This window comes from Pipistrellus kuhlii, unplaced genomic scaffold, assembly GCF_014108245.1.
Source record: "Pipistrellus kuhlii isolate mPipKuh1 unplaced genomic scaffold, mPipKuh1.p scaffold_m20_p_7, whole genome shotgun sequence".
Lineage (NCBI taxonomy): Eukaryota > Metazoa > Chordata > Mammalia > Chiroptera > Vespertilionidae > Pipistrellus > Pipistrellus kuhlii.
In genome coordinates this window covers 16663021-16687668 of record NW_023425573.1, presented here as the reverse complement: position 1 = coordinate 16687668, position 24648 = coordinate 16663021, and the positions used below count along the sequence as shown (strand labels likewise).

Sequence of the window (24648 nt, the reverse complement as noted above, 5' to 3'; positions counted from 1 at the left end):
CCCGATGCATGGACGCACGGACACACGGACGCCTTATGCTCTGGGTTCTGTTCCCACCGTCGGGGTTCAATGGGACGGACGTTCTGCGTTCCCCCGGCTAAGTGGAAATAGTCCAGGCACCGTTTCTTTGTCTTTCCACTCAGGTGCCCGCCATCGCGTCCTACTGGTCTCACGTGGGGCCACAGGAAGAGAGTTACCACGATCGTTCTAACTTTTCAGCAAGTATTGCTCATGTGGAGAGTCGTAAACTTTCTACAGGGCGAAGGGCCCGATTTTTATAGGATTTTTCTTTCTCAGTTAAACCCCACAAGTTACAAAAAGGGGGGGGGGGGATGTCCATGATCTCCGAAATCTATGATTATAATGGAGGCAGCATCCCAAGAATGTGACAGGGAGGTGTCCATGGGCTGGCCCGGAGAGTAATGAATCCGGGGGGAGGTGAAAATGTGATGCTGGTCACAGCTGGTTCTTCACCACGCATGTCCTTTGGGGACATATTTTTCACACACACACACACACACACACACACACACACACACACACACACAGAAGTGCTGCAGAGACAGACTCTGAAGCGGATGTGAGAGGGTTCAGGATGAAGCAGTCATGTATGAACTGCACTGCAGGGGAGGTGACAGAGTGGGAAGAGAAGGGGCCGGTGACACAGGGCTCCTTTTGCTCCCAATCACACACACAGGTTATACCCAGCTAAGCACACGCCCTTTTCTCACATAAGAAAGAAAACCTCTGGCCGAAACCGGTTTGGCTCAGTGGTAGAGCGTGGGCCTGCGGACTGAAAGGTCCCGGATTCGATTCCGGTCAAGGGCATGTATATTGGTTGCTGGCACATCCCCGGTGGGGGTGTGCAAGAGGCAGCTGGTCGATGTTTCTCTCTCATCAGTGTTTCTAGCTTTCTGTCCCACTCCCTTCCTCTCTGTAAAAAATCAATAATATATATATATATATATATATATATATATAAGAACACCTTTGGGTCAGCATCAGGACGACAGGGTAAGCACAGAGGTTACAGGGAAGAGCCAGCCCGCCCCGGGGCGGGATTCTGTGGCCAGGCCTGACAGGCTGGAACCAGCCAAAGGTCACCCAGCCCAAATGATGCTCTGATGGAAACTCCCCCGAAATTCTGCAACCACGCAGACGGGCCTCACACACAGGCTGGAGATGCGCTCGCACATCATGGCTCTTGGCAGAACTTTCCGTAGCCGCTCACCCACCTGAAAGTAAAACTGCGTGTGTGACACGCTTTTCCCATTTGGCAGAAACAGAACCCTCTTGTTTCTATTGGAAAAATCACCACACGCCCCTCACTCCACGCTCCTGTTTGTCAAGGACGCACTCCCCCAGCCTGAGCTGCTCCCCACCTCCCCCAACTCCCTCCCCCATCTGCATCAGCCACAGCACTTCCTGCACCGGTGTACGGAGCACGGCCCTTGGACGGAGCACGGCCCTTGGATGAAGGCTAGCGGAATTATCCCCATCTTCCAGATAAAGAACAGAGGCTGGAAGGAACTTCCCTTAGTGTTGGCCAAAATGTGCTCTGCTTTGCATAGACACTCACACTCGATGATGACATCTTTCTAAAGAGAAGCAGGGGAGCCAGAAGGATGCCTTCCATCTGCACAGCTCAGAGGGGGCGTCTCCCCCAGGCCTTCGCTCCCCAAGCCTCCTGAGCACCTGCCAGGGGCCCAGTGTCTCTGTCTCCCTTTCCCTAACGCCCCTCCCACTCTCATTCTGTCCTCTCCCAGCGGCTGGGTGAGATGGACACCATGACTCCTGATTACCAGACGGAGCACTGAGCCTCTCAGAGGGCAGTGCTTCCTGGGTCACCGGGTCATTTCCCCTGTCAGGCCCCCCCGCCCCCCAGGAGCTCACAGCAGGTGCCTCTCCCCCCCCCGCCCCCCCCAGCGTCTTTCTGTAACATTGGAGGGTGGACTGCGGGAAGAGATTAACCTAAGAACTTGTATGCATCCTGCAGAGGCCCTGGACACAGACCACAGGGCGGTGAAGGCCTGGGGGGGGGGGGGAAGAGGCGGGCTAGAAGGGACATCAATAGGGGGGCGAGGGGAGGGGTGAAAGGACATCTCTAATGCTTTCAACAATAAAAGTAAAATTTTAAAAAATGATGGAGGGAGAAGTTTAAACACAGTAACCATTCTTTAATTCTTAGGATTCCTCTCATTCCAGTGGTTCTTAAAATATTCTTTAAAACATTTAGTTTCTCAACCCTATTATTTCCCATGTTCTACGTCATAGAGAGCGCTTGGGAAGGCACAAGGCATTGCTTTAAATTGTCAGCTGAATCCAGGGTGGTCAGCAAAGCCAAAAGACAGAAGTGTTATCTGCTGGACCTTCCTTTCAGCCCAGGGGGTGGGTTTTATTATGTAAATCCGGCCAAGCACCAGGAAGGAACGGGAAAGCTTCCTGGTATTTGGGGGGATAAAATAAATGCGCTACATCGGCTCTGGGACACTGTCTCTCCCTCGGAAGAGGGCAACGATCCACCTGGTCCCAGCTTTTTCCTTTTATCTTTGTGTCTGTCTCTTTCTTTCATTTTTCTCAATCCCCAGCCGCCCCTATGCAGGAACTGGACTGCTCTCTAGCTGCGCTGGACATGGGACAGAGAGAAATATTGACACCCCTCCACCTCTCAGAACAACCCCACTGCTGGTTTAGGGTTGCTTCTTCTTCGGCCTCCTGTGTCTGTGAGGACCCCGTGCCTGGACAGATGTGCAGTGAGAAGCACAGATCTATCCTTCTCACCGCATGTGTGTGCTTCCCACCACACATGTGTGCTTCTCACGGCACAGACATTGGCGGAAGCATTGTCTGAGCAAACCGGCTGAGGGGCATCGCCTTGCCGTGTTCTCTCCCTAACTCAGCACGGTCAAGTCCAGAAGCATTCCAGGCCTCACAGGGTGTCTGGCTGGGCTCCCTGGAGACTCGGTTTCTCACCGTGGCAGGGTGCTCATCGCACTACCACCACAGGTGAGCCTGAGACGCCTCCTGCTAGGCTACCTGGCCCTGAGTAAGCTGTTTGCTTCCCGGGCCCGTTCGCAGAGGCCGCGGGGAGCACGGGAAGCTGGTTCCTAATCGGAGCCGTCCCCTCCCACCAGGAGCGGCCACTGCCCTCCAGCGAGGTCCCCTGCCCAGGGGACACCAGGCCTCTCGTGGGAGCGAGGCCACAGGACCGCCCCAGCCTCGGTCTGCGCAGGGTCTGCGGGGCTGCCAGGGCGGGGAAGGGTCTCCTGCGGAGCTTCACGCAGCCGGTGAGGGTGAGCCCGTGGTGGCCCGCCCTTCTCTGGGCCACGCAGAGAAGAAAGCGCGAGCCGGGGCCACAGCAAGGTCAGGAAAGGAAGCCTCCCGCTCCCAGGAGCCAGGACACCTTCAGGGAAGAGGACTTGGGGGGTTAGGGACGGCAAACACCATCTGTACCATCGGCTGCGGCCCACATGCCGGCACATGCCTCTCACAGCCCCACGCAGCCCCTCCAGAGAGCGACAAGCAGGGAGACTGAGGCCGGGGAAGTGGTCCCGGCCTGCGGTCTTCCTGCCACACCTTCTCGAAGCGGCCGTCACGGGCCTTTCTCCAAAGTGCTCTCGCACGGAATAAATAGATGGGAGGATTTATTGCCATTCACAACTGTGTCACCAGGGGAAAGATGCATGAATTTCAACAGGCACAACGGAAGCCTGCCATCGCTGAGTTTCTATAGGTTAGAGCACCACACTGGGTTACTTTGATTTTAAACAGATTTCAAATGTAGAACTTTATATACTGAAGGTGAGATATTGATTTTCTATGCCTGCATGCATATAACTTCAAAATTAACTCATGGTATTGAAAGACTAGAGTGATACTATCTGTGGGTGACAAATTCTCAACACTACCGGAAGGCCCTCCTTCCTTCTCAATGTGACATCCACTTAATAGTTCAGGGAAGCATTAAAACAAAATTTAACTTAAGGAATAGAGCACCGCTTTTTTCCTTTTTTACTTCTTGTCTATTCCAGAGGATGGAGAATTATTAGAATTATCGTAAACAGGCATGTCATGTAGTAGAATACCACAAGCAACAAACAGGAGTGAACGGTTGACACCTGTAAAAATATGGAAAAACCCCAAAGAAATTATGCTGCGTGCAGGAGGCCAGTTAGAAAAACGAAGTGCATGATGTGTGATTCTGTTTTTATTAAAAAGGCAAACTAATCTTTAAGCAGGTCAGTGGTTGCCGGAGTGGGACCCAAGACAGGGGGTGGAAGCGAAAGACTCAAGACGTTTAGGGGTGGAGTCTATGTGTATTATCCTGCTTGTGGTAATGGTTCCATGGGTGGACATGCTATGCCCAAGCTTGTCAAACTGCACACTGTGAATAGGTGTTGGTTGTATGTCATTACACCTCAATCAAGTTGTTACAACGATCGTAACATATAAACATATATATTTAAGAGAAATGTGAAGGCAGAATGTGGAGAAATCACCTACGGGTGCATAATATTTGGGGCACAGGCTCTTAATTCAGAAAAACTGAGATTGTCTCTTAGTTCTCTCACCTCTCAGCCCTGTGAACTCGCGAAGCCTCAGCTCCCTGGTGTGTAAAATGGGGGATCAGCAGCATCCTCCCCGAAGGACTGCTGTGAGGAGGGGCTGAGCTAATGAGAGCCGTGAGCACAGGGCGCCCAGCCCATACCGAACACTCGCCTGATTCTGAGGTGCACACATGCACATGCATGAACACGGGCAGGCAGAGGAGGCCCACAGCGGTTCACATGGAAACCACTGCAACAGACAACGAAGAGCGAAACAGGAGTGAACCGTGTTCTGCACACTCACCACGGCAACCCTCCTCTGCCCGCCCTGCATACAAGCACCCGCGCTTTCCACACGAGCGATAACGGGGCACAGCATGGTGATGAACCCCAAAGAAGCCACGAGTCTAAATGAAAAAGGAAACCTTGGTGATTACTGTTACTACTTTCCCAAACATCCCCCTGAATTTTTAATGCTTTTTTCCCTAAATATATTGTTATTGATGTCAGAGAGGAAGGGATAAGGAAAGAGAGAAACATCAATGGTGAGAGAGAATGATGGATTGGGCTGCCTCCTGCATGCCCCTACTGGGGATCAAGCCTGCAACTGGGGCATGTGCCCTGACCGGGAATCAAACCGTGACCTCCTGGTTCATGGGTTGACACTCAACCACTGAGCCACGCCGGCCGGGCAAACATCACCCATTTTTCACAACTATGGGAGTTGTCTTATTATTACCCCCATTCTGCAACTAAAACAAACCTGAAGCAGAGGGAAGGCGAGGCCAGCTAGTGAGAGGGTGAGGTCAGCTAGTAAGGGAGAGGGAGGCCGGCTGGTGAGGGAGGGGGAGGTCAGGTTAGTGAGGGAAGGGCCGGCCAGCTAGTTAGTGGTAGAGCTGAAAGGGACACTCCAGCTTCAGGACAAACCACAGGAGGAGACGCCACGGACCTTTCTTAAAACCAGTTCATCCTATTCTGTGACTCGGATTAAACACAATTTCTAGTCCTCCAGGAGGGCGAGCATATGGAAGAGACTCTCTCTGGTCCACCCCCACAGCCAGTTCACACGCTCCCTCCATGAAGGGCCTTCCCGAGCTCCCTCTGTCCTGGCCCATCTTCCCATGACTCAAGTGTGTGCACCAAGGTGCCCGCAAAGCCCTGGCAGGCTCCTGCAGCTCCTCCATCGCGTTCCCACCTCTGTGCCTTGGCACACATGGCACTGTCGTCTGTGAGCCCTGCCCACGGCCCTGCTCTGGAAGACCCTGCCAGGGCTGGCGGACGCCACTGACTCCTCTCATTCATGCGTCCACTGCTCATTCATCTCACACATTTGAACTGAACAACGGTTATTACCAGGCACCAATCCGGGTGCTGAGAAAACTACCACAACAAGCACCCCTCCTCCATCTCTCCTTCCTTGAACCTGACCTTCTTTCTTAGTATCGATGGTGTTGCTAGGGCAGGGCCAGGCGCAGGGCTGCAGACATGGGAGAAAATCTCTTACTCAAAGGCATCCAGTTAGGAGGAGCAGAGATAGTGCTGAACTGGACATCATCAGAAAGTAGTGGGTGTAAACAATGCTCAGAGACTCCCACAAGGGGACCAGGCATGAGGAAGGCTGAGGTGGGCACAAAACTCTAGGAAACCAGGAGATGTAGGAGAACCCCAGTGCCAACATCTGCCTTCTGATGTCCCTGGGAGAAGGAATAACCAGATAAAGAGAAAATATAGAAGGTGTTTCAAATGAGGGTTTTAACAAAAAGACCAGGGTAATGGCAGAGAGAAAAACTGATTGTGGAAACCGGGCTCATGAAAACCTGTGGGGGTTTTCATTTTAAAGTCACTTCCTCACGCTCTCCAAAGACCCTCGGAGAAGGCCCTAGAACGCACGGGTTTTCATCATAGAGAAAGTGATGTGTGAGGAGAAAATGTGCTCGTGCATATTACTTTTGACATGCCTCTCCCTTCTTCTCAAAACGACCACAAGCAAGAGGTTCCCCTAGAGTTTCTAGCCGACCAGATCACATGTTTAAAACACACTGTTTCTCAAGAAAGCTGTGGTCTGAGAAAGGTGTGAGCTACAGGAAGCTGCTGTTATCATTTGGTCTGGGCTACACTTGTTCTACAACTTCGGTAGCTCGGTTTTAAGACTTAGTTTATCCGACTGAATTGCAGTAAAGATAGGGAATGAATCACCAATGAAGAGAATGAAAACATATAGTTTTAAAGCTGAACAAGACATAAAACTTAAGAAAATGTAGAGCTTGAAAGGTTTATCAAAGTCATGGTAATGAGACCACATGTCAAGAGAATGTTCTTTTCCCTTGAGTTTGGTTTTTTTTAAAATTTTTTAAATTATTATTATTATTATTTTGTGTGTGTGTGTGTGTGTGTTGTTGTTGTTGTTGTTGTTTTGCCAGTTATTTCTATATGCATATTCATTACTAGAGGCCTGGTGCACCACATTAATGCACTACAGGGTGAGGTCCCTCAGCCTGGCCTGCACCCTCTCGCAGTCAGTCCAGGACCCTTCGGGAGATAGCCGGCAGTTATACATCCCCAAAAGGGTCCTTAGTGTTGCTGTGGAGGTGGAAAAGGCTCCCAACACAGCCCCTGGGCTCACCAGCTGTGAGCCTGGCATTGAGCATCTGCCCCCTGGTGGTCAGTGCACATCATAGCAACAGGTCGTTCCATCGTTCGGTTGACTTGCACATTAGGGTTTTATTACCGTGTTTCCCTGAAAATAAGACATCCTCCAAAAATAAGACCTACTTACAGGTTTCCTTCTGAGTGAAATATAAGGCATCCCCCGAAAATAAGCCCCCCCCCCCCCTAGGCTAAACATGAGGGATTTGGTCCACTGATTCTGAAAGAAATGGAGTCACAAGAAATTCACCGGGAAATTCAGGAATTGGATTGTTATGATGATGTTCCAGAAGATGATGACATGATTGTCATGGAATAAATGAGTAAATTCTTGATACTGTAGGACTCACAGTTTGTCCGGTTTGTGTTGACAACTACCGTACTACCATACCATATACAGGTAATAAATTTCCTTTATTTTCATTTAACAATAAATGTACTGTATTCTCCTTCATGGAAAAATAAGACATCCCCTGAAAATAAGACCTAGCACAGCTTTGGGAGCAGAAATTAATATAAGACACTGTCTTATTTTCAGGGAAACAGGGTATATAGGATGTCTAAGGTCTCTTCCCTAGCTAAAGCGTTCTTTTTCTAAGATGCTTACACATGTCCTGTAATCCACCTGCAATGCGGTTCACTCTGCAGAGTTGCCGGGAGAGCGGGAGCAGCAGCAGCATGCAAAGAAAGCAGCTTTTCAGAACAGTTGCCCTCTGACAGCTGCATTCTCACCTCCTCCAGAAAGTTTAACAGGAAGTCACAGCTCTCAGTGGCGTAATTCGTGTTTTCCATCCCTCGCCTCTTCGCAGCTGAGCACTTAGTAGGATTAGGAAGTCAGTGCCGGTGAGGACATATCTTATCACCTGTGACATCGCTTGCGTCCACGATCGAAGCCCTGGGCTCTCCTCCCAAAACATTTCAGGCGCCATCGGTGCCCCGGGGACTCCCGGGAGGAAGGGCTGCCTTCGGAGTGCCGAGACAGCAGTCTGAGGACCAAGAGGACGGAGCTCTGTGTCCCACTCGATTCAGCAGCCGCCTGGTGTCGGCTGGGCCCATGGGAAGGTCTGTCCCCACCCCCCTGGCACCATGTCATGTGCCTTTGCTCTCTGTTGTCATCAATGCGTCTGTTATGTTTTGTTCTCAGAACGGATGCCCTGATATATGTTCATTCGTGTACTTAGAAAGGTAATAGTGTTAGTACCCTCTCTGTATTTATTTTATTTTTTACAACAGGCATGGAAGTGTATTCCTTTTATCAAGTAGAAATGGGAAATTTGAAATACATCTTAAAGTCATGGGAAAAACTTCGAACCATTGGATTGTCAGGAAAACAGCATTTCTTGCTCGTAGATGATGCAGAGGACTTTTGGAAGGGCTGTGGCTGGCACAGGGGAAATCTCTTTTTTTAGGGGAGGGTGGAGGAAGGGAGAGAAAGAGACATCCATATGAGAAACATCCATGTGAGAGAGACATCGATTGGTTGCCTCCAGTTCTCACCCCGACCGGAGCGAGGGATCAAGCCTGCAACTGAGGATGTGCCCTTGACCGGGAATCGAACCCATGACCCTTCGGTCCTCAGGCCAAAGCTCTAACCATAGACCCTAATGGGCCGGGGCCACAATGGACATCTTGATGACTCCTCCCCATTGTTTCCGTTTCTAATGAGAAGCAAAGACCACACAGGCCATCGTCCTCTGGTGCTGACACGAGGGAAATGGTTGGATCAAGCAGCGTCTGGGACCGCCTTCTCTGCGGGATCAGACCACGCTCTGCGATTCCATCCTGGACCGAGGCCTTGCCAGTTGGTCCCGTTGATGTACAATCACTTTGCAACCTACAGTTTTGCTAAAGAAGAATCCACCTAGTCATAATGAGAGGTAGCCAGATGGAAGCTGAGAAATGTCATTTCAGGTGAGAAAGATGTACCCATGAGTGGCCTAGAAAAGTAGCTTGTAATGAAGTAAGTGCAGATTTGGAACACATGTGGGGGACCAGCCCCACGGAATCAGAGCAGGCTTTCTAAGCGCACTGCATTCAGCTTAGACGAGATGGCACCTTGTGGGAAAGGCCCATAATAGTTAATGCTCCTGGTCACAGCAGGATACCCCGGAAGCTGCTCGCAGACTCGGCGCCAGTGCGACCGCCTGCGTGGTTTAATTTCCACGCACTTGGAATTACACGCGTCATGAGGCATTATCCCCACCATCAGCAGTGCTCCCGGCAGAGAGCCTTGTCGATCCATACTTGCTGAATGAATGAATGAAAGTAAAGTTACTTGGATAGATTCTCACAAATGACCAGGATGTGGAGGGAGAAAGTAGATGAATCTTTGGGAACTCATCACTTCTACTAGAAAACAGCTCAAATGACCCCCTCCCCTTAAAATGGCAAAGAATGATGAAATACAGATGTGAGATCTACACATGAATTTTTTTTTTTTTTTTTTGCATTACGTTGGTCACATTATGGGTCTTAATCTTGGCTACACATGCTAATACCTGAGGGGCTGGGGAAAAAAAAAAATCCCAATATCAGCAGGATGTGGGTGGGGCTGGGTGCGTTTGTGCTTTAAACATGTCTCTGCTGGTTCCAATGAGAGGCGATGCGGAGAGCACGGGTTGAGGGCACTCTCCCCCACATCCATCTGTTCAGAAACAAGCAGGCTGCTCAGGCCACGGTCCATTTGGGAGAGAAAACGTGCCAGCTTGTTTTGACAGAGAAGCACTCGTTTCTAACTCTTTAAGGCCGTCAGACTCCAAATGTCGCCTTCAAGCGTGTTGCCATTGCCTCCAATTTACTGTTCCCACAGAGGGAACCTACCGCAGGATTACTTTCCCGTGATCCTCGGCATTTCTTCTCGTCCTGAAATGGTACTTTGACAGCCTTCCCAGGACGACATCTTTGCTACTGTGGATCGATCCCATCCTTTTAGAGTAATTTACCCTGGGTAATGGAGTGTCAGGATGAGTTGTGTGGTCTCACAGTGGGCGAGGCAGGAGGTGGGAGAGATCGATGTGGATTTTAATGACTCATCGAGAGGACGTGACTGGCACTGGCTGGATGATGGGAGGAAAGGGCAGAGGGCATGGCACGTCATGGCATGTCATGAGCAAAGGTCTGTTCTAGATGCAGAACACCCAGGTCGCAAGTTCACCATCATTTGTTTCTCTCCTGATGCCTCCCCCTGGGACACATCTCTTCCTTAGGAACTCCGAATCTGACTCCTCCGATTCACATTCCCAACCTCATCCTAGGCCTGTTGCATCAACATTGGAATCAGGGGACCGGAAGTCTCCATGTTTAACAAGTTCCCCAAGTGATTTCTATCACGAAACATTCACTTGGGACAATGAATCTACCTACACAATTCAAGAGGAAGACAGATGCGACAGAACTTTCCCCGGAGGGATCCAGGCGCAACCCACTAGCACTTTTGTCCACATCAGTCAGACACACCACTTTTCACTTCTCAAACTGGCAAAGACGAAAACGCTGCGCACCAGTCAGGTGATGACAGGAAGAGCTTGTTCGTACTGCTGGGCGGAACGTGAATTGGCACATCACTAAAGGACCATCTGGCAACTTGTACCAAAGCCTCCATCTTTTCCATACCCTTCGATGGAGCAACGACACTTTCAGGAATGTGGGCTCAACGCTGCTAACTTATCAGAATCGCTTGGCAAGCTTTTATGAACTAAGAAGCCTGGGCCCCACTCTCTGAAAGTCTGGCTCTGTAGATTTGGGGTGAGGTCTGGGAATATGCGTTGTGAAAATTCCCATGTACTTTGGACTTATTTTTTTTAATTCCAAGTCATGGAAAAGTTAACAATTGGTGAGAGCAGCATTCTCCCCTTTGTCTCCTCACCCCTGTTGGTAATCACACTGGACAAGTTTTGTGTGTTTTTCATCCACAATATCTGGAGGTGAAAGAATGGCTAACGTATATTATAGCCATTCTTTCACCTCCAGATATTCAGACCTACAATTTTAATAATTGTATAGCATGCAAGAAAACAATCCCATTTATTTAACCATGTAGACCAGTGGTCGGCAAACTCATTAGTCAATAGAGCCTAATATCATCAGTACAACAATTGAAATTTCTTTTGAGAGCCAAATTTTTAAACTTAAACTTCTTCTAATGCCACTTCTTCAAAATAGACTCTCCCTGGCCGTGGTATTTTGTGCAAGAGCCACACTCAAGGGGCCAAAGAGCTGCATGTGGCTCGCAAGCCGCAGTTTGCCAACCAAGGATGTAAACATTTAAAGATGGGCAAAAACAATAAGTATGCTTGTATAGATACCCTCTCTTACTTGCATGAGAATTTCTGTAGGCTAAATGTTTAGATATGGGATTGCTGATCCCATTAAACTTTGACACTGACAAACTGCCCTCCAGAATGGTTTTAGCAAATGGGGCAGACATACCTAATTGCCTTCCAAAATTTCTCCCCACAGGCTGTCCTGGGAAGTGGAAGCAGCAACCCATGTAGAGATCACATTTGCCAGTGTTCCATGCATGGTGAGGGAGGCATGTAACAAGTTCTTGCTACTGGAATGCAGGTAGTATGTGCTGTGTCTAGGCCAACGAATCTCAGATGTGGCTATGACTTCATGCTCTTTCTCTTTCTCTCTCTCCAGAGACATCCAGCCCCCTTTGGAAAAGCCCAGCCATGTTATGGAAGGAACTCGGATGCTGGAATCAGAATGTAAAGGGGCCTGGTTGGCTGAGCATCAACCTATGAACCAGGAGGTCAAGGTTCAATTCCTGGTCAGGGCATATACTTGGGTTGTGGGCTCCATCCTCAGTGCGGGGTGGGCAGGAGGCAGCTGATCAATAATTCTCTCTCATCATTGATGTTTCCATCTCTCTCTCCCTCTCCTTTCCTCTCTGAAATCTATATATATATATATATATATATATATATATATATATATATATATAATTATTTTTTTTTTTAAGGAATGAAAAGGGAAGTCACCTGACCTACAGAATACCCAGTGTTATACTGTTATGCGTATGGTAAATGAAAGTCTATTGTCTAATAGTTTAGTTCAGTGGTCGGCAAACTGTGGCTCGAGAACCACATGTGGCTCTTTGGCCCCTTGAGTTTTTAGCAAAGGCCAGCTTAAGAGTACTCTAATTAAGTTAATAACAACATACCTACCTATATAGTTTAAGTTTAAAAAATTTGGCTCTCAAAAGAAATTTCAATCGTTGTACTGTTGATATTTGGCTCTGTTGACTAATGAGTTTGCCGACCACTGGTTTAGTTACTACAGTAACTAGGGTGATCCTCATTAGTAGATCAATTCACACTCATGTCACAGTGCATATTTATATTAAAAACAACAAGTTTGCAAGATATTTTGATCCATGAAGTTAAGAGCCATTGTCCTAACAGAATAATAAATATGAATAAAGTTTTAAAATCACTATGTTTCCTTCACTTGTTTATATTGGTGAAAAGTTGAAGAAAGCTATAAATGTCCAATTAATGGGTGAATTGCTAAAAAAAATAATATTTAATCTCATAGAATACTATTCCATGGTTGGTTGATTATTAAAGTGAATGTATTAAGCTTAGAAAGAAAGTTATAAGACAATAACAATTCTTAAAATAAATTAAAAATATTTATGAGTAGAAATATTGGCAGGAAATATACTATCATGTTAACAGTGTTTATCGATTAAAGATGGAATTACAGATTATTTTTTCCCACTTACTTATCTATGTTCCCTAAATTTTTTTTATTGGATATGCATCACTTTTGTAACAAGGAAGTTCTTTTAAAATCAGTAGGTATGATATTAAGCTAATCAGCAAAAAGATATAACCGACAGGACTCAGAGGTAAACCACCTACATGGCTCTCAGTTTGTGTGGTTTGAGGCTTAATAACTACTGTACATTGGCCACTGTGAGAAGACCTGAAACTGAAGTGGCTCCCCTGTGTGTTAAAGGGCCTTCGATAGAACAGTTTGCCAACAAAGACACGTTTTATTGATGAGCAGGGTTGGGGAGTAACCTTGCTAATCACTATGAGCTAAAGAGCTACAGACATGGGAGAGTCATAGTCCCACACATTCTGCTTCTGTCTTGTAATGCACAGAGAACCGTGTTTCAGAAGTAAGAACCAGATATTCTTCCATTTACTGGTAAGTTCTCGGTTCACTGAGGAGTGAACGAGGAGAAGATGGGTTTAAGTGACAGCAGAGTGACAAAAGAAGGCATTGCCTGATGGCCACGTCACTCTCTCCCTTTCTTTCAATGTTAGCTCAACTCTTCATTTATTAAACAAGACACTGAGCCCATATATGCTGTATATGCTGGAGATGCAGAGACGAATGTGCCCAAGGAGCCCACAGTCTTGCGAAGGAGACAGGCAAGTATATAAACATATTAATCCCAGTAACTTCCCATTAACTCCCAACTGCACTCCATCTAGAATTTATCATCTTGTGATCGCACCTCCCTCTCCAGACCTAATCTCCATTATGCATTAACATCCATGTAATAATCCAAACTAAAACCATCAAGCCATCTCTCGTTTCTCACTCTCTCATAATGAGATTCCCAAAAAAATAAATCCTGACAAAGATTGGTAAGTTATGAAGAACTGGTAAGTAGAAAAAGCAGCTAGGTTTTGTGTGTGTGTGTTTTTTTAAGTGTGATATGGCCCGGTCCGTGTGCCTCAGGGTTGAGCATCAACCTATGAACCTGGTTTGATTCCTGGTTGGGACACATGCCCAAGTAGGGGGCTTTCATGAGGCAGCTGATCAATGATTCTCTCTCATCATTGATGTTTCTATATCTCTCTGCCTCTCCCTTCCTTTCTGAAATAAATAAAAATATATATTATGTGAGGTTTGATAACTTGCAAATGGGTTATAAACTCATGCCCACACAAAAACCTGCACATAAACGTTAATGTCAGTTTTATCCACAATTGTCAAAAATGGATAAACAAATTACAATAAGTATTCCCCACTTGTCCGTAATGGGTGTGTTCCAAGACCCCTGGGGATCCCTGAAATCACAGGTAGGACTGAACACTGCATATACAACTGTAAGATGGAAAATATCGGAAATCCAAATGCCTTTACTGCACCTAACCTCTTGAAAATCAAAACTTAGTCTAGCCCAGTGGTCGGCAAACCCATTAGTCAACAGAGCCAAATATCAACAGTACAACAATTGAAATGTTTTTTGAGAGCCAAATTTTTAAAACATAAACTATATAGGTAGATACATTGTTATTAACTTCATTAGGGTACTCCTAAGCTGGCCATGGCTAAAAACTCAAGGGGCCAAAGAGCCACATGTGGCTCGCGAACCGCAGTTTGCTGACCACTGGTCTAGCCTCTCTTAAATGTGCTCAGAACCCTGACACTGGCCTGCAGTTGGGAAACACCATCTAACACGATGAGTACACGACAGACTACCGGTGGTTTTCCCCAATCGCGTGGCTGCCTGGGAGCTGTGGCTCAGGACCAGCACCACAGGGACGTTTGTAGTGATAAGCAATACCCAGGAAAAGATCAAAGTTCAAACTTTGAAGTACAATTTCTACTGAATGAATATCCTAAGTCAAACCAGCAACGTTTATACCATGTTTTTTTTTTTTTTTTCTTTACATCCATCCCTGTGATAAAGTTTAACTTACACGTTAGGCACAGTAAGAGATGAACAGCAATAACTGATCATAAAACAGAACCACGGTAACAATATACTGTGATGAAAGTTTTGTGAAGGTACTATCTCGGCCACACAGTGTAACCGATTGCTGGACTCACGTTCACCACAGGAAGCACCTGACGGCTTCTCTTTGGCATATGCAGGTTGCCATCATCCCTACTCCTGGGCGTGGGCCACAGCCAAGCAAATCATGTCTACCAGGACCCAGCACCGCGACCCCCCGACAGCAGAACTGGGTCTGTGACCTAGCCAGTTTAAGAGACGAATGTGGAGGGCGGGCACAGAGACTGGGCATCGGGAGGGCTTACATCTGCAGCAGGTGGAGGAGGGCCTGTGAGGTTTCACCATTTAAAACTTGGGAATTGTTTCTGGAAATTTCTGTGTAATCTTTTCGGTTGGCTGCAGGGAACTGAAACCACAGGCAGAGAAACTGGACATTCTGTAATGCATCACAGTAGGTTCATAGCTGTAACATGTAGCACACTAATACAACACGACAGACAGGAGAGCCAGGGATCTGAGGACAGGGTGGAGTGGGAGCACAGAACTTTCTGCTCAGTTTTTCTATAAAACTAAAACTGCTCTAAAAATGAAGTCGTGTGTGTGTGTGTGTGTGTGTGTGTGTGTGTGTGTGGTTAAGGTCCAAGAACAGGACAGAGCACTTTTGAAACACCTGGGACAGGTATTTATTTTTAGCAAATCCTCACCCAGCCTTTACCACATGCTTCAGGCCAGAGAGGGCCAATGTGTTGGCCTGGGACACAGAGCGGAAGTCACAGAGCCAGGATTCAACAAGAAGTCCTTGCTCCTGACCTTGACTGGAGGCGGCCTCCCTGGAAGAAACTGAGTCAGCTGGACATCAGCACTCCCAGCTTCCATCCCAGGGCTAGCCGTGACCCTTGGATCAGGTTTGGTTTAATTTGGATTTTAAAAGAAGCCAGTCTGAAGTCTTATAGAAAGTAGGTGTGATATCAAATAGTAAACTTAAATATTGAAATTGAAGACTTCAGTTCCTATAAAAAAAAAATGAAAACAAATCTACCTTATACCTGCTCAGTTCTCCTGGTACCATATTGTTTGTTCTCTCTCTCTCTCTCTCTCTCTCTCTCTCTCTCTCTCTCTCTCTCTCTCTCTCTCTCTCTCTCTCTCTCTCTCTCTCTCTCTCTCTCTCTCTCTCTCTCTCTCTTTCTCGCTATAATAGTTAAAAATAGATTGTATTTAAAATCCCAGAGGATGGAAATGGTTAGACCAGATAAGCACAGTGGCAATGACCTTTTGATTTCCGCCCCCTCCTTTTGGGGTGTACTGTGTTTTATCCAAAACCAAAACCAAAGAACAAACAGAACCCCTTGGGAATCTGCCATCTGAAAAAGAAGTGCAAAGTGTGGGTGTGTTTAGGTGGAAGACCTAGCTGACGATGTTCTTACTACTATTTCGTCCGTGTTCTGGATTCATATAAACGCCCAGGAACGAGAGCTTCTAAAACAAAATAAGCAGAAGCCCCAGAAAGAAACAGCAAGTGTTTCTGTCCATTCAAAAGATCTTATCAAACCAAAGGACGTTTCGGGCTCCGGGTTGTAGCGCAACCACACTGGGTACGAGAGGGAGGAGAGCCACAGAAGGAGGTCACGCTCTTACCCTCAAAGGGCTCATGACCTGCTTAGACACATCCAGTCAGAGGAGATGCTGTTACCTCGCAGCCCGCTGTGAAGGCTGAGAATAGGGCTGCCAGGCAGGTGGTGGCTTCCTGCTGCTCTGGGACCTCCATGGCTTCTCTAGGGATGGAAGGGACTGGAAGGGGAGGCAGAAGGGATGGCATCACACCCCTGGCCGTGGGACCATCATGAACAAAAGCTCAGAGTCATTCAAGAGTGAGAGAGGGGTGTTTGGGAACAAGATCATTTCTCTGGGGCAGGGATGTTGGGAAAGGTCTACAGAGGCAAAATGCAAAAGGACCAGTGACGGAAGCAGAAGAGTTTGTGCTTGAGCTGAAATGTGACTGGGAGGAGCTGAGATGGGACTGGAAGGAGCTGGGATCTGATTGAGAGGAGATGGGATGGGACTAGGGGGAGCTGGGATGGGACTGGGAGTTACTGCAGGGTCTGGAACTTCCTGGTAATCTGTGGCCCACCCAGAAAAGAAGATGCGCTATCCACATCCCCCTGATATGCTAAGAAGACCCCTATCAGCAAGAAACATTTATTGGAAACAAATATTTTTCCAGAATCAAAGCCCCAGTCTTCCTTTCAATTTCAAAAGGTAAGTAACAATTAATTCCATTTATATGATAGACATGGGAATTCAGAAAGATTACGTGATTTGTTCAAGGTCGTATTTTGAGAGCCAGAATCCTCAAAGGCCATGCACTGCCATTTCACCCATCTTTGCCCCTCAGCAAAGTGCAGGGTCTTCACTTCTAGACCAGAAGTCAGCACATTTTCCCATGAAGAGCAAGATCAGTTCCACACACACACACACACACACACACGCACGCACACAATCACAATCAATCATAATCATACACACACACATGCACATAATCACAATAAATCACAATCACACACTCATACACAATCACAATCAATAACAACCACACACACAATCACACACACACACACACACACACACACACACACACACGCGCGCGTTTATTTTAGGCGTTGGGCCCTCCAGTCACAGGGCTGCTCACCACAGTGGTCGCAGGGCGAGGCAGCCCCAGCCAAGGCGTTAGTAAAGAAGAGTGGTGGCGTTCCATTAAAACGCAGAACTGTTCATTTCACGTCACTTTCACGTCATAAGTGCATTTTTTTTGTTTGCTTATTTTTATGTGTTCAGTCACTTAAAGATGTGAACACTATGCTTAGTCACGGGCCATACACAGAGGCAGCGGCGTGCCCGCCGGGTCAGTGGGCCGAGGAGAGCCCTGAGCTGGTGGGACAGCAGCTCCGGGTCTCCTCTCCATGAGAGAGGGTCTGCCTTCGCTCCCCATGGCCCACAAGCTCTTTCCCAGCCCAGGCAAAGGCTCCTGTCAACTCGCAGGGGACTGTACAGCCAAGTTGGCTCAGTGCAGCCCAAACAGCAATCAGAAAAGACAATACACACGTCCTTCTCAGCAATGTTAGAGCTTCCAGCACGTTTCCTTTAGACTCGCAGTGTTTCCCAAACTTTTGACACATGTGTACCCCTTCTATAATTTTCGTAACGCTGAGTACCCCTCGTACTCACGAGAACGTAGAATTAGGCGCAGCTAAGCACGGTGCAGTGCATATCCCCACCAAACTCCAGTGCAACGCGTACCCCCACCAAACTCTTCCTGTACCCCTGGGGGTACGCATACCACACTTTGGGAAAGACTGCTTTAGAGCATAACTAACATCTCTAAGAGTATTCTGGTGGAGGCATGGGCCTCTAAGAACACTCCCTGAGACCAGGCACAGGAGCTTGTGTGTGTCCAACATGCTCTGCCGGCGCCTGGTAAACACAATGGCAGCCCAGGCTCCGAGCCTGCCCTGCTCACCCCCCAGGCCAGCTCAGGCAGCCTGCCCTTCGCTATCAAAGCCCCATCCACTCATTCACCCACTCGCCCTTTAGCCAATGAGTGTTACACATCCACCACATGGGCCGTCTAGTATGAGAGCAGGGAATTCAGGGACCTCACGGTGAGAGGGAGAACAAACACACACACACACACACACACACACACACACACACACACACGATGCCAAGGCCCTGTGGCATAGGGGCTGGAGTGCAACAAGGAATGCTTGCGAAGGAGGTGAAATCTGAACCAAACCTGGAAAACACAACATGAGGCCTGCATCTACAAATGAGAACAACACTAACACGAAACTATGTAAGAGACAAAGGCAAGGGAGGCCAGGGGCGACGGGGGCGGGGGGAACGGGCTGGGGGGTCGCCCCATCTCTTCCCCGCCTGCTCCAGCATCATCAGGATTGACCACAGCCACCAGACAGTCCCATGGACATCACACACGCCCTCCTCACGGACGGTGCATCTCTTTCAAAATTTCACGGGAAACGAGCAAACAATCGAGCACGAAATTCAAAATGGCAAGAGAATTCAGGAATTTACCTCCTTAGATATGGTTTCAGAATAACATAGGGGTACATATTTGATTTCTGGAAACTGAATCTAAGACTTACGAAGCTGAGCATTTGGGAAAAGTGGAATGCGTCCTCACCTGCAGGACTTTCCGAATTCTTTTCAGGTTGTGAATCAAGAGCAGGTTCTTCTCTTTGGAAACTCGACCTAACTGGTCATCCAGTTGTATTAACAGGTTTTGAAGAAGAATGGTGGCCATACTTTCGTTGTTAGAAGCTGCCTCCCTAAAATAAAATAAAATAAAATAAAATAAAATAAAATAAAATAAAATAAAATAAATGTTATTACACAGCAGAAAACAACTAAGTAAGATGTCTGTCTTCCCATCACATGGATTTTAAAGTGACAAACCTATTCCACAGTGATAAGCACTTAGAGATTTTTGAAAATTAAATGGTACACATGGAAAGTCACTCAACATCATGCATCAGTAGGGAAATGCAAATCAAAACACCAGGAGATACCACTTCACAGAGATTGGGATGCAGTTATGCAAATCACAAAAAAAGCATTAGCTGGGGAAGAGCTGGTCCCTGGTGCGTTGCTGGGATGTTGGGCGAGGGGAGAAGGGGATATAAAATAGTGCCACTGCCAGAAAAAAACAGGGTGGGAGAGGCCTCCGATAGAAACAGAGTCACCTACAGCAATTCCTCTCTGGGAAGACACCCAGGGGAATTGCACGCAAGGAATAGTTATGTGTACGCCAGTGCTCGGAGTAGCTTTAGTAACAAGGGTCTTAAAGTGGAGATAATGCAAATGTCTGTACAGATAGATTTTATATACATACTAGGGGCTGGGTGCATGAATTCGTGCAGGGGTGGGGAGGGGGACTCCAGCCAGCCAGGTCCCATCTGGGGCCGGGCCAGCCAGGGGAAGGGGCCATGGGAGGTTGGCCAGCCAGCTTGGCCCCCAATGGGGCCAGTTGGCTGGGCACAGTGCCTGTCATAGTGACCAGCCATTCCAGCCGTTTGGCTTTTATAATATGTATACACACATTTTATTAATATTATTCAGCCTTAGAAAGGAGGAGCATTGATATATGCCACATGAATGAATCATACTAAGGGAAACCAGTCAGTCACAAAAGGAAAAACACTTCCATGAGGGACCTGAACAGTCAAATTCAGAGACAGAAAGGGGAATGGTGTGGTTGCAGGGGGCTGAATGGAGAGAATGAGGAGTTGGTGTTTAAAGGGTAGAAAGTTCCAGTTTGTGCAGATGAGAAAGTTCTGCAGGTGGACGGTGGCGGCGGCTGCACGGCATTGTGGGTACACTCAGTGCCACTAAGCTGCACCCCTAGACGTTCAAGTGGTAGATGTTGTGTTACACACATTTTACCACAATAAAAAAACTAGACAACTGTTCAAAGCCAAAAAATGTTTAAGCTGTGCAATGTGAACAGAATTTTAAAGAATGTTTGTAAGATACACTAAGAAAAATATTTATTTACATTGAGTCTGTGATAGAGAATGGATATTAACTGATTTACTTCATGGCTTTTAAAAAATATACTATATATTAATGATGTTTTACAGAGAGGAAGGGAGAAGGATAGAGAGTTAGAAACATTGATGAGAGAGAAACACTGATCAGCTGCCTCCTGCACACCTCCTACTGGGGATGTGCCTGCAACCAAGGTACATGCCCTTGACCGGAATCGAACCTGGGACCCCTCAGCCTGCAGGCCGATGCTCTAGCCAGAGCCAAAACAGTCTTTTGGCTTTTTAACATTTAGAAAGTTGTTGTGTTTTTGGCTTACAGAAAAGCAAAGCACTAGAAACCAGAAAGAACTAGTATTCTCCTTTGAAAAAGTTTCCCAAAACCTGGCAAGACTCTATTATCTGAAAAAAAAGCACCTATTGATCGAAACCCGGAACCCCGGAATAGTTCTGTCTGGAGAGAGCATGAAGCATGTGTGCAGGGGCCTGGAAGAGACACACAGCAACGCCTGACCCTACCAGTCCTGGTTTTCGATCCACTGGGCCAGCAGGTGTCGGATTTCCATCGGAAAGTTGTCATCATAGAACTGATCCACTTGTTCCAAGAACTTGATTTCTAGCTGCTGGACTTGGTTCCACTGAGCCATGCTACAAGACAAGGGGGAAAGAAGAGTTTAAAAGTAAGCACTGTGGCACATCTCCTTCTTTCCCTCAGATTTCAAACAAAGACACTGCTGTCCCTTAGGTAAGTCGCTGAAGAAAAGTGACTTTTTTTTTTTTTTTTAACTTTGAGTGCATGTTTTTTTTTGTTTGATTGTTTGTTTTGTTTTTTTTAAAATATATTTTATTGATTTTTCACAGAGAGGAAGGGAGAGGGATAGAGAGTTAGAAACATCGATGAGAGAGAATCATCGACCAGCCGCCTCCTGCATACCCCCTACTGGGGATGTGCCCGCAAGCAAGGTACATGCCCTTGACCGGAATCGAACCCAGGACCCTCTGGTCGGCAGACCGACGCTCTATCCACTGAGCCAAACCGGTTTCAGCAAAAGTGGCTTTTTAAAAAACGGTCCGGGGTCTCTCAATGAAAAGAGAAAATGCTTTCAATTCAAAGAATAAAGCCAATCGAAACCTTTGTGCGAGTCGGTCATCCCTCATGAAGGACACAGGACTCTCCTTCTGGCCCAGATCACCTTCTTCTTGCCCTTCAGGAACTTCTGCCCAGCCTTCTCCAGGGGCTTTTGCTCCCCCCTCAACAGCCCTCTCCCCACCTCGCCCCATCTCTCTACACCAATTTGTGTTCTCAACAAGCTCCCTTCCCATCCCTTGCTCCGCACACCCTACTAGACTCTGAGCCAATTGCAAGGCAAACACCATTCGCAGCTATACCACTTGAGACCCTCCTAAGTCTCTAGAGGCAAGGAATACCCAGGACAAGTTTAGTTTCTTTCTTTCTTTCTTTTTTTTAATTTATTTTATTGATTTTTTTTTATAGAAAGGAAGGGAGAGGGATAGAGAATTAGAAACATTGATGACAGAGGAAACATCGATCAGCTGCCTCCTGCACACCTCCTACTGGGGATGTGCCGGCAACTAAGGTACATGCTCTTGACTGGAATAGAACCTGGGACCTTTCAGTCCGCAGGCCGACGCTCTATCCATTGAGCCACACCAGTCAGGGCCAAGTTTATTTTCTATAGAAAGGCCCAATCCCTTTGTCTTCGTCTCAGATTTGCCTGGCTTCTAGCGTCAGCCTTACTCCTGCATCTTAGCTTTCTGAAGAGCTGATGCTTGCATGTTTGTGGGTTCTGATTCTTTCAGGTCAAACTATCTCTGAGCCATGCAGCGTGCTGTTTCTCTCTGTGGCTGCAAGGATCGAGGTGGCCGGCAGAGCTTTAAAAGTAGACTTTTCATTAGTCTCTGACGTGCTTGTAACACGTTACTTGAGGACGAAACCACACTTGGTATGTCACTGGCAACCTGCCCTCAAACAGAAGCAGGTGTATTTCCCCACAGAACCCCGCTCTGGCCACCGGATGCTTTAGCCACACGGTCCTCACCGGGGAAGGCCACGGCGCCTCCCTGTAGTGACCGCTCTTTACCGGCTCAAAAGTCCAATTTTTCACTGTTTCGTCAGCATTTCCAGATCAAAGGGGGAAAGTTTCCTGTAATTAATAACCACAGCATTTCCGTCTATCTTGCAGGTGAGTGAGAGTTGCGTGGTGCTCACAGGACAAGCGTGATGATAAGTTTCATAGGCACCTTGGGGGGCACCATTTTCCTGACGTCAAGGAGGATGTCCAGGGGGAATGACGGCAATGTTTTGCCGGAAGAAAGCAACCCCCGCGGAAAATGCTGTTTCGCTTGCACAGAGACGAGTCCTGCCCCCGGGCACAGCGTCACGGATGGACCGAAGTCTCCTGGCCCAGACCTGCTTCTCCGCCTCATCTCCTTCCAGATGCTGGTGTGTGGGTGTCCCACGGGAACCTGGCCCCTGCTCCCCACTGCTGGGGACGGTGCCCTGCCGGCTCCCGTCACGTCAGTCGGTGACAAGAGAGACCTGAGCGCAGAACAGCATGACAACTGTGGGATCTGCTGTGCCGGGGGGCACGCTGTTTGCTCACCAAGACTTAGCTGAAGGTTAGCGCCCCCTAGCCGCCTGGCCCCCTTCCAGAGAGCTGGGCCCGGCAGAGAGAGGGAAGGACCAGGCGGACACCCCTTGGTCCTGCTTCTCCCCGGCAGAGTCCACAAGCGCCCACAGACCCCTCGGCCCCCTGGCTGTCCCTCTCTCACATTACCCCCCCTCCCCCCCCCCCCCCCCCCCCCCCCCCGTCATCCTTCTCTCGGGGCTCACTCCCTGTCCCCAGACAAGTGTGCACCGTCTCCTTCCTGCCCTCTGGGCGCCTGGCCCTGGGGCACCCGGGGAAAGGGGCATTTTGCTCCTCGAGGGGCAGGGGCACGGCCTGTGCCTGGTGGGCCCAGAGCTCGCTCAGCAGATGATCCAGGCTCGCCATGACAGCATCCCCGCTCCCCTCGCTGCGGGCCTCTCCCTGAGCCCCAGGACTCGATCTAAGGCCGGACATCGCAACTCCCAGGAGCTGGTCAGAAAGGGAAGCGGGAGGCTCCCCTTCCCCACTGGCGGGGCGCCATCCACGGCAGCCACATGCGTCCCTGCGCCCGGCGCATCTCTGCCCCGGAGCCCGGTTTCTGTGTGCAGCCCCGCCCGCCCACCCGCTCGCAGACAGTTCACGTGTGGGGCTGTCACGGCGCCAGGCACAAGGACTTCCCAGCCTGTCTCCTCCGGCAGCGGCGGGAGGGAGAGAGGGCACCTGCCCGCTTACCTGGCTCCCTCGCCCGTCTGTCCCGCGGTGCTCAGGGCCGTGCTCAGGCTCCCGCTCGCTCACCTCCTGGGACGCAGGCTGACACCGCAGGGGATTTGCATCTCTCCTCCCCCTGAGGCTTTCCTGTGCGTCAGCGCCAGCCTGGGGACTTTACTGGTCCTCCCACCCACTCTCTCCCAGAAACGCCAGAGCCCCAGGCAGGCGCCCCCTCCTCGCATCGCCACCCTCACCTGTGGCTACAGGAGCCCACGGTGGGGAGGTGGGGAGGAGGGGAGGTGGGGAGGAGGGGAGGTGGGGAGGAGGGGAGGTGGGGAGGAGGGGAGGTGGGGAGGAGGGGAGGTGAGGTGATGGGGGGAAGGATGGGGTGGGGTGATGGGGTGAGGGGTGAGGTGGGGTGATGGGGGGAGGGGTGGAGTGGGGTGATGGGGGGTGGGGTGGGGTGCTGGGGAGCTACCCCTTGTCCTCCAAGGTCTCCCCAGGCAGCCGGACCCCCTGCAGCTTACTCACCTGGAGTCTAGTTCCTGACTTCTTGCTTTCTTCCTTCAGATCAGCTCCTCCAGGGCAGCCAGCCAGTAGAGGGTAGGGAGGCAGGAGCAAAACACCAACACCAAGCAGCCCCGCCAGTGTGGCTCAGTGGGGAGAGCCTGGACTCATGAACCAGGAGGTCACAGTTCCATTCCCGGTCAGGGCACAGGCTGACGTTAAGGGCTCCATCTCCAGTGGGGCGTGCAGGAGGCAACTGACCGTGATTCTCCCTCATCATTGATGTTTCTCTCCCTCTCCCTTCCTCTCCAAAATCAATAAAAAATATATTCAACAACAACAATACCCACCAAACTCAGACCCCACTGTGC

The 24648-nt window shown here is 48.8% G+C and overlaps 1 protein-coding gene across 1 annotated transcript in view; it reads right to left on the bottom strand.

The window, feature by feature from the left end:
• Positions 1 to 23931, bottom strand: part of STAT4 (signal transducer and activator of transcription 4) — a 71416-nt gene extending 47485 nt beyond the window's left edge. Inside the window, exons 1-3 of the mRNA XM_036422017.2 lie at positions 23795 to 23931; positions 20973 to 21101; positions 19094 to 19238 (exon numbers count right to left, since the gene is read on the bottom strand). Of these exons, the coding sequence (XP_036277910.1) occupies positions 19094 to 19238; positions 20973 to 21100 (273 nt within the window). The 5' untranslated portion in view covers position 21101; positions 23795 to 23931. The remainder of the gene's footprint in view (positions 1 to 19093; positions 19239 to 20972; positions 21102 to 23794) is intronic.
• Between the last annotated feature and the right edge of the window lie 717 nt (positions 23932 to 24648).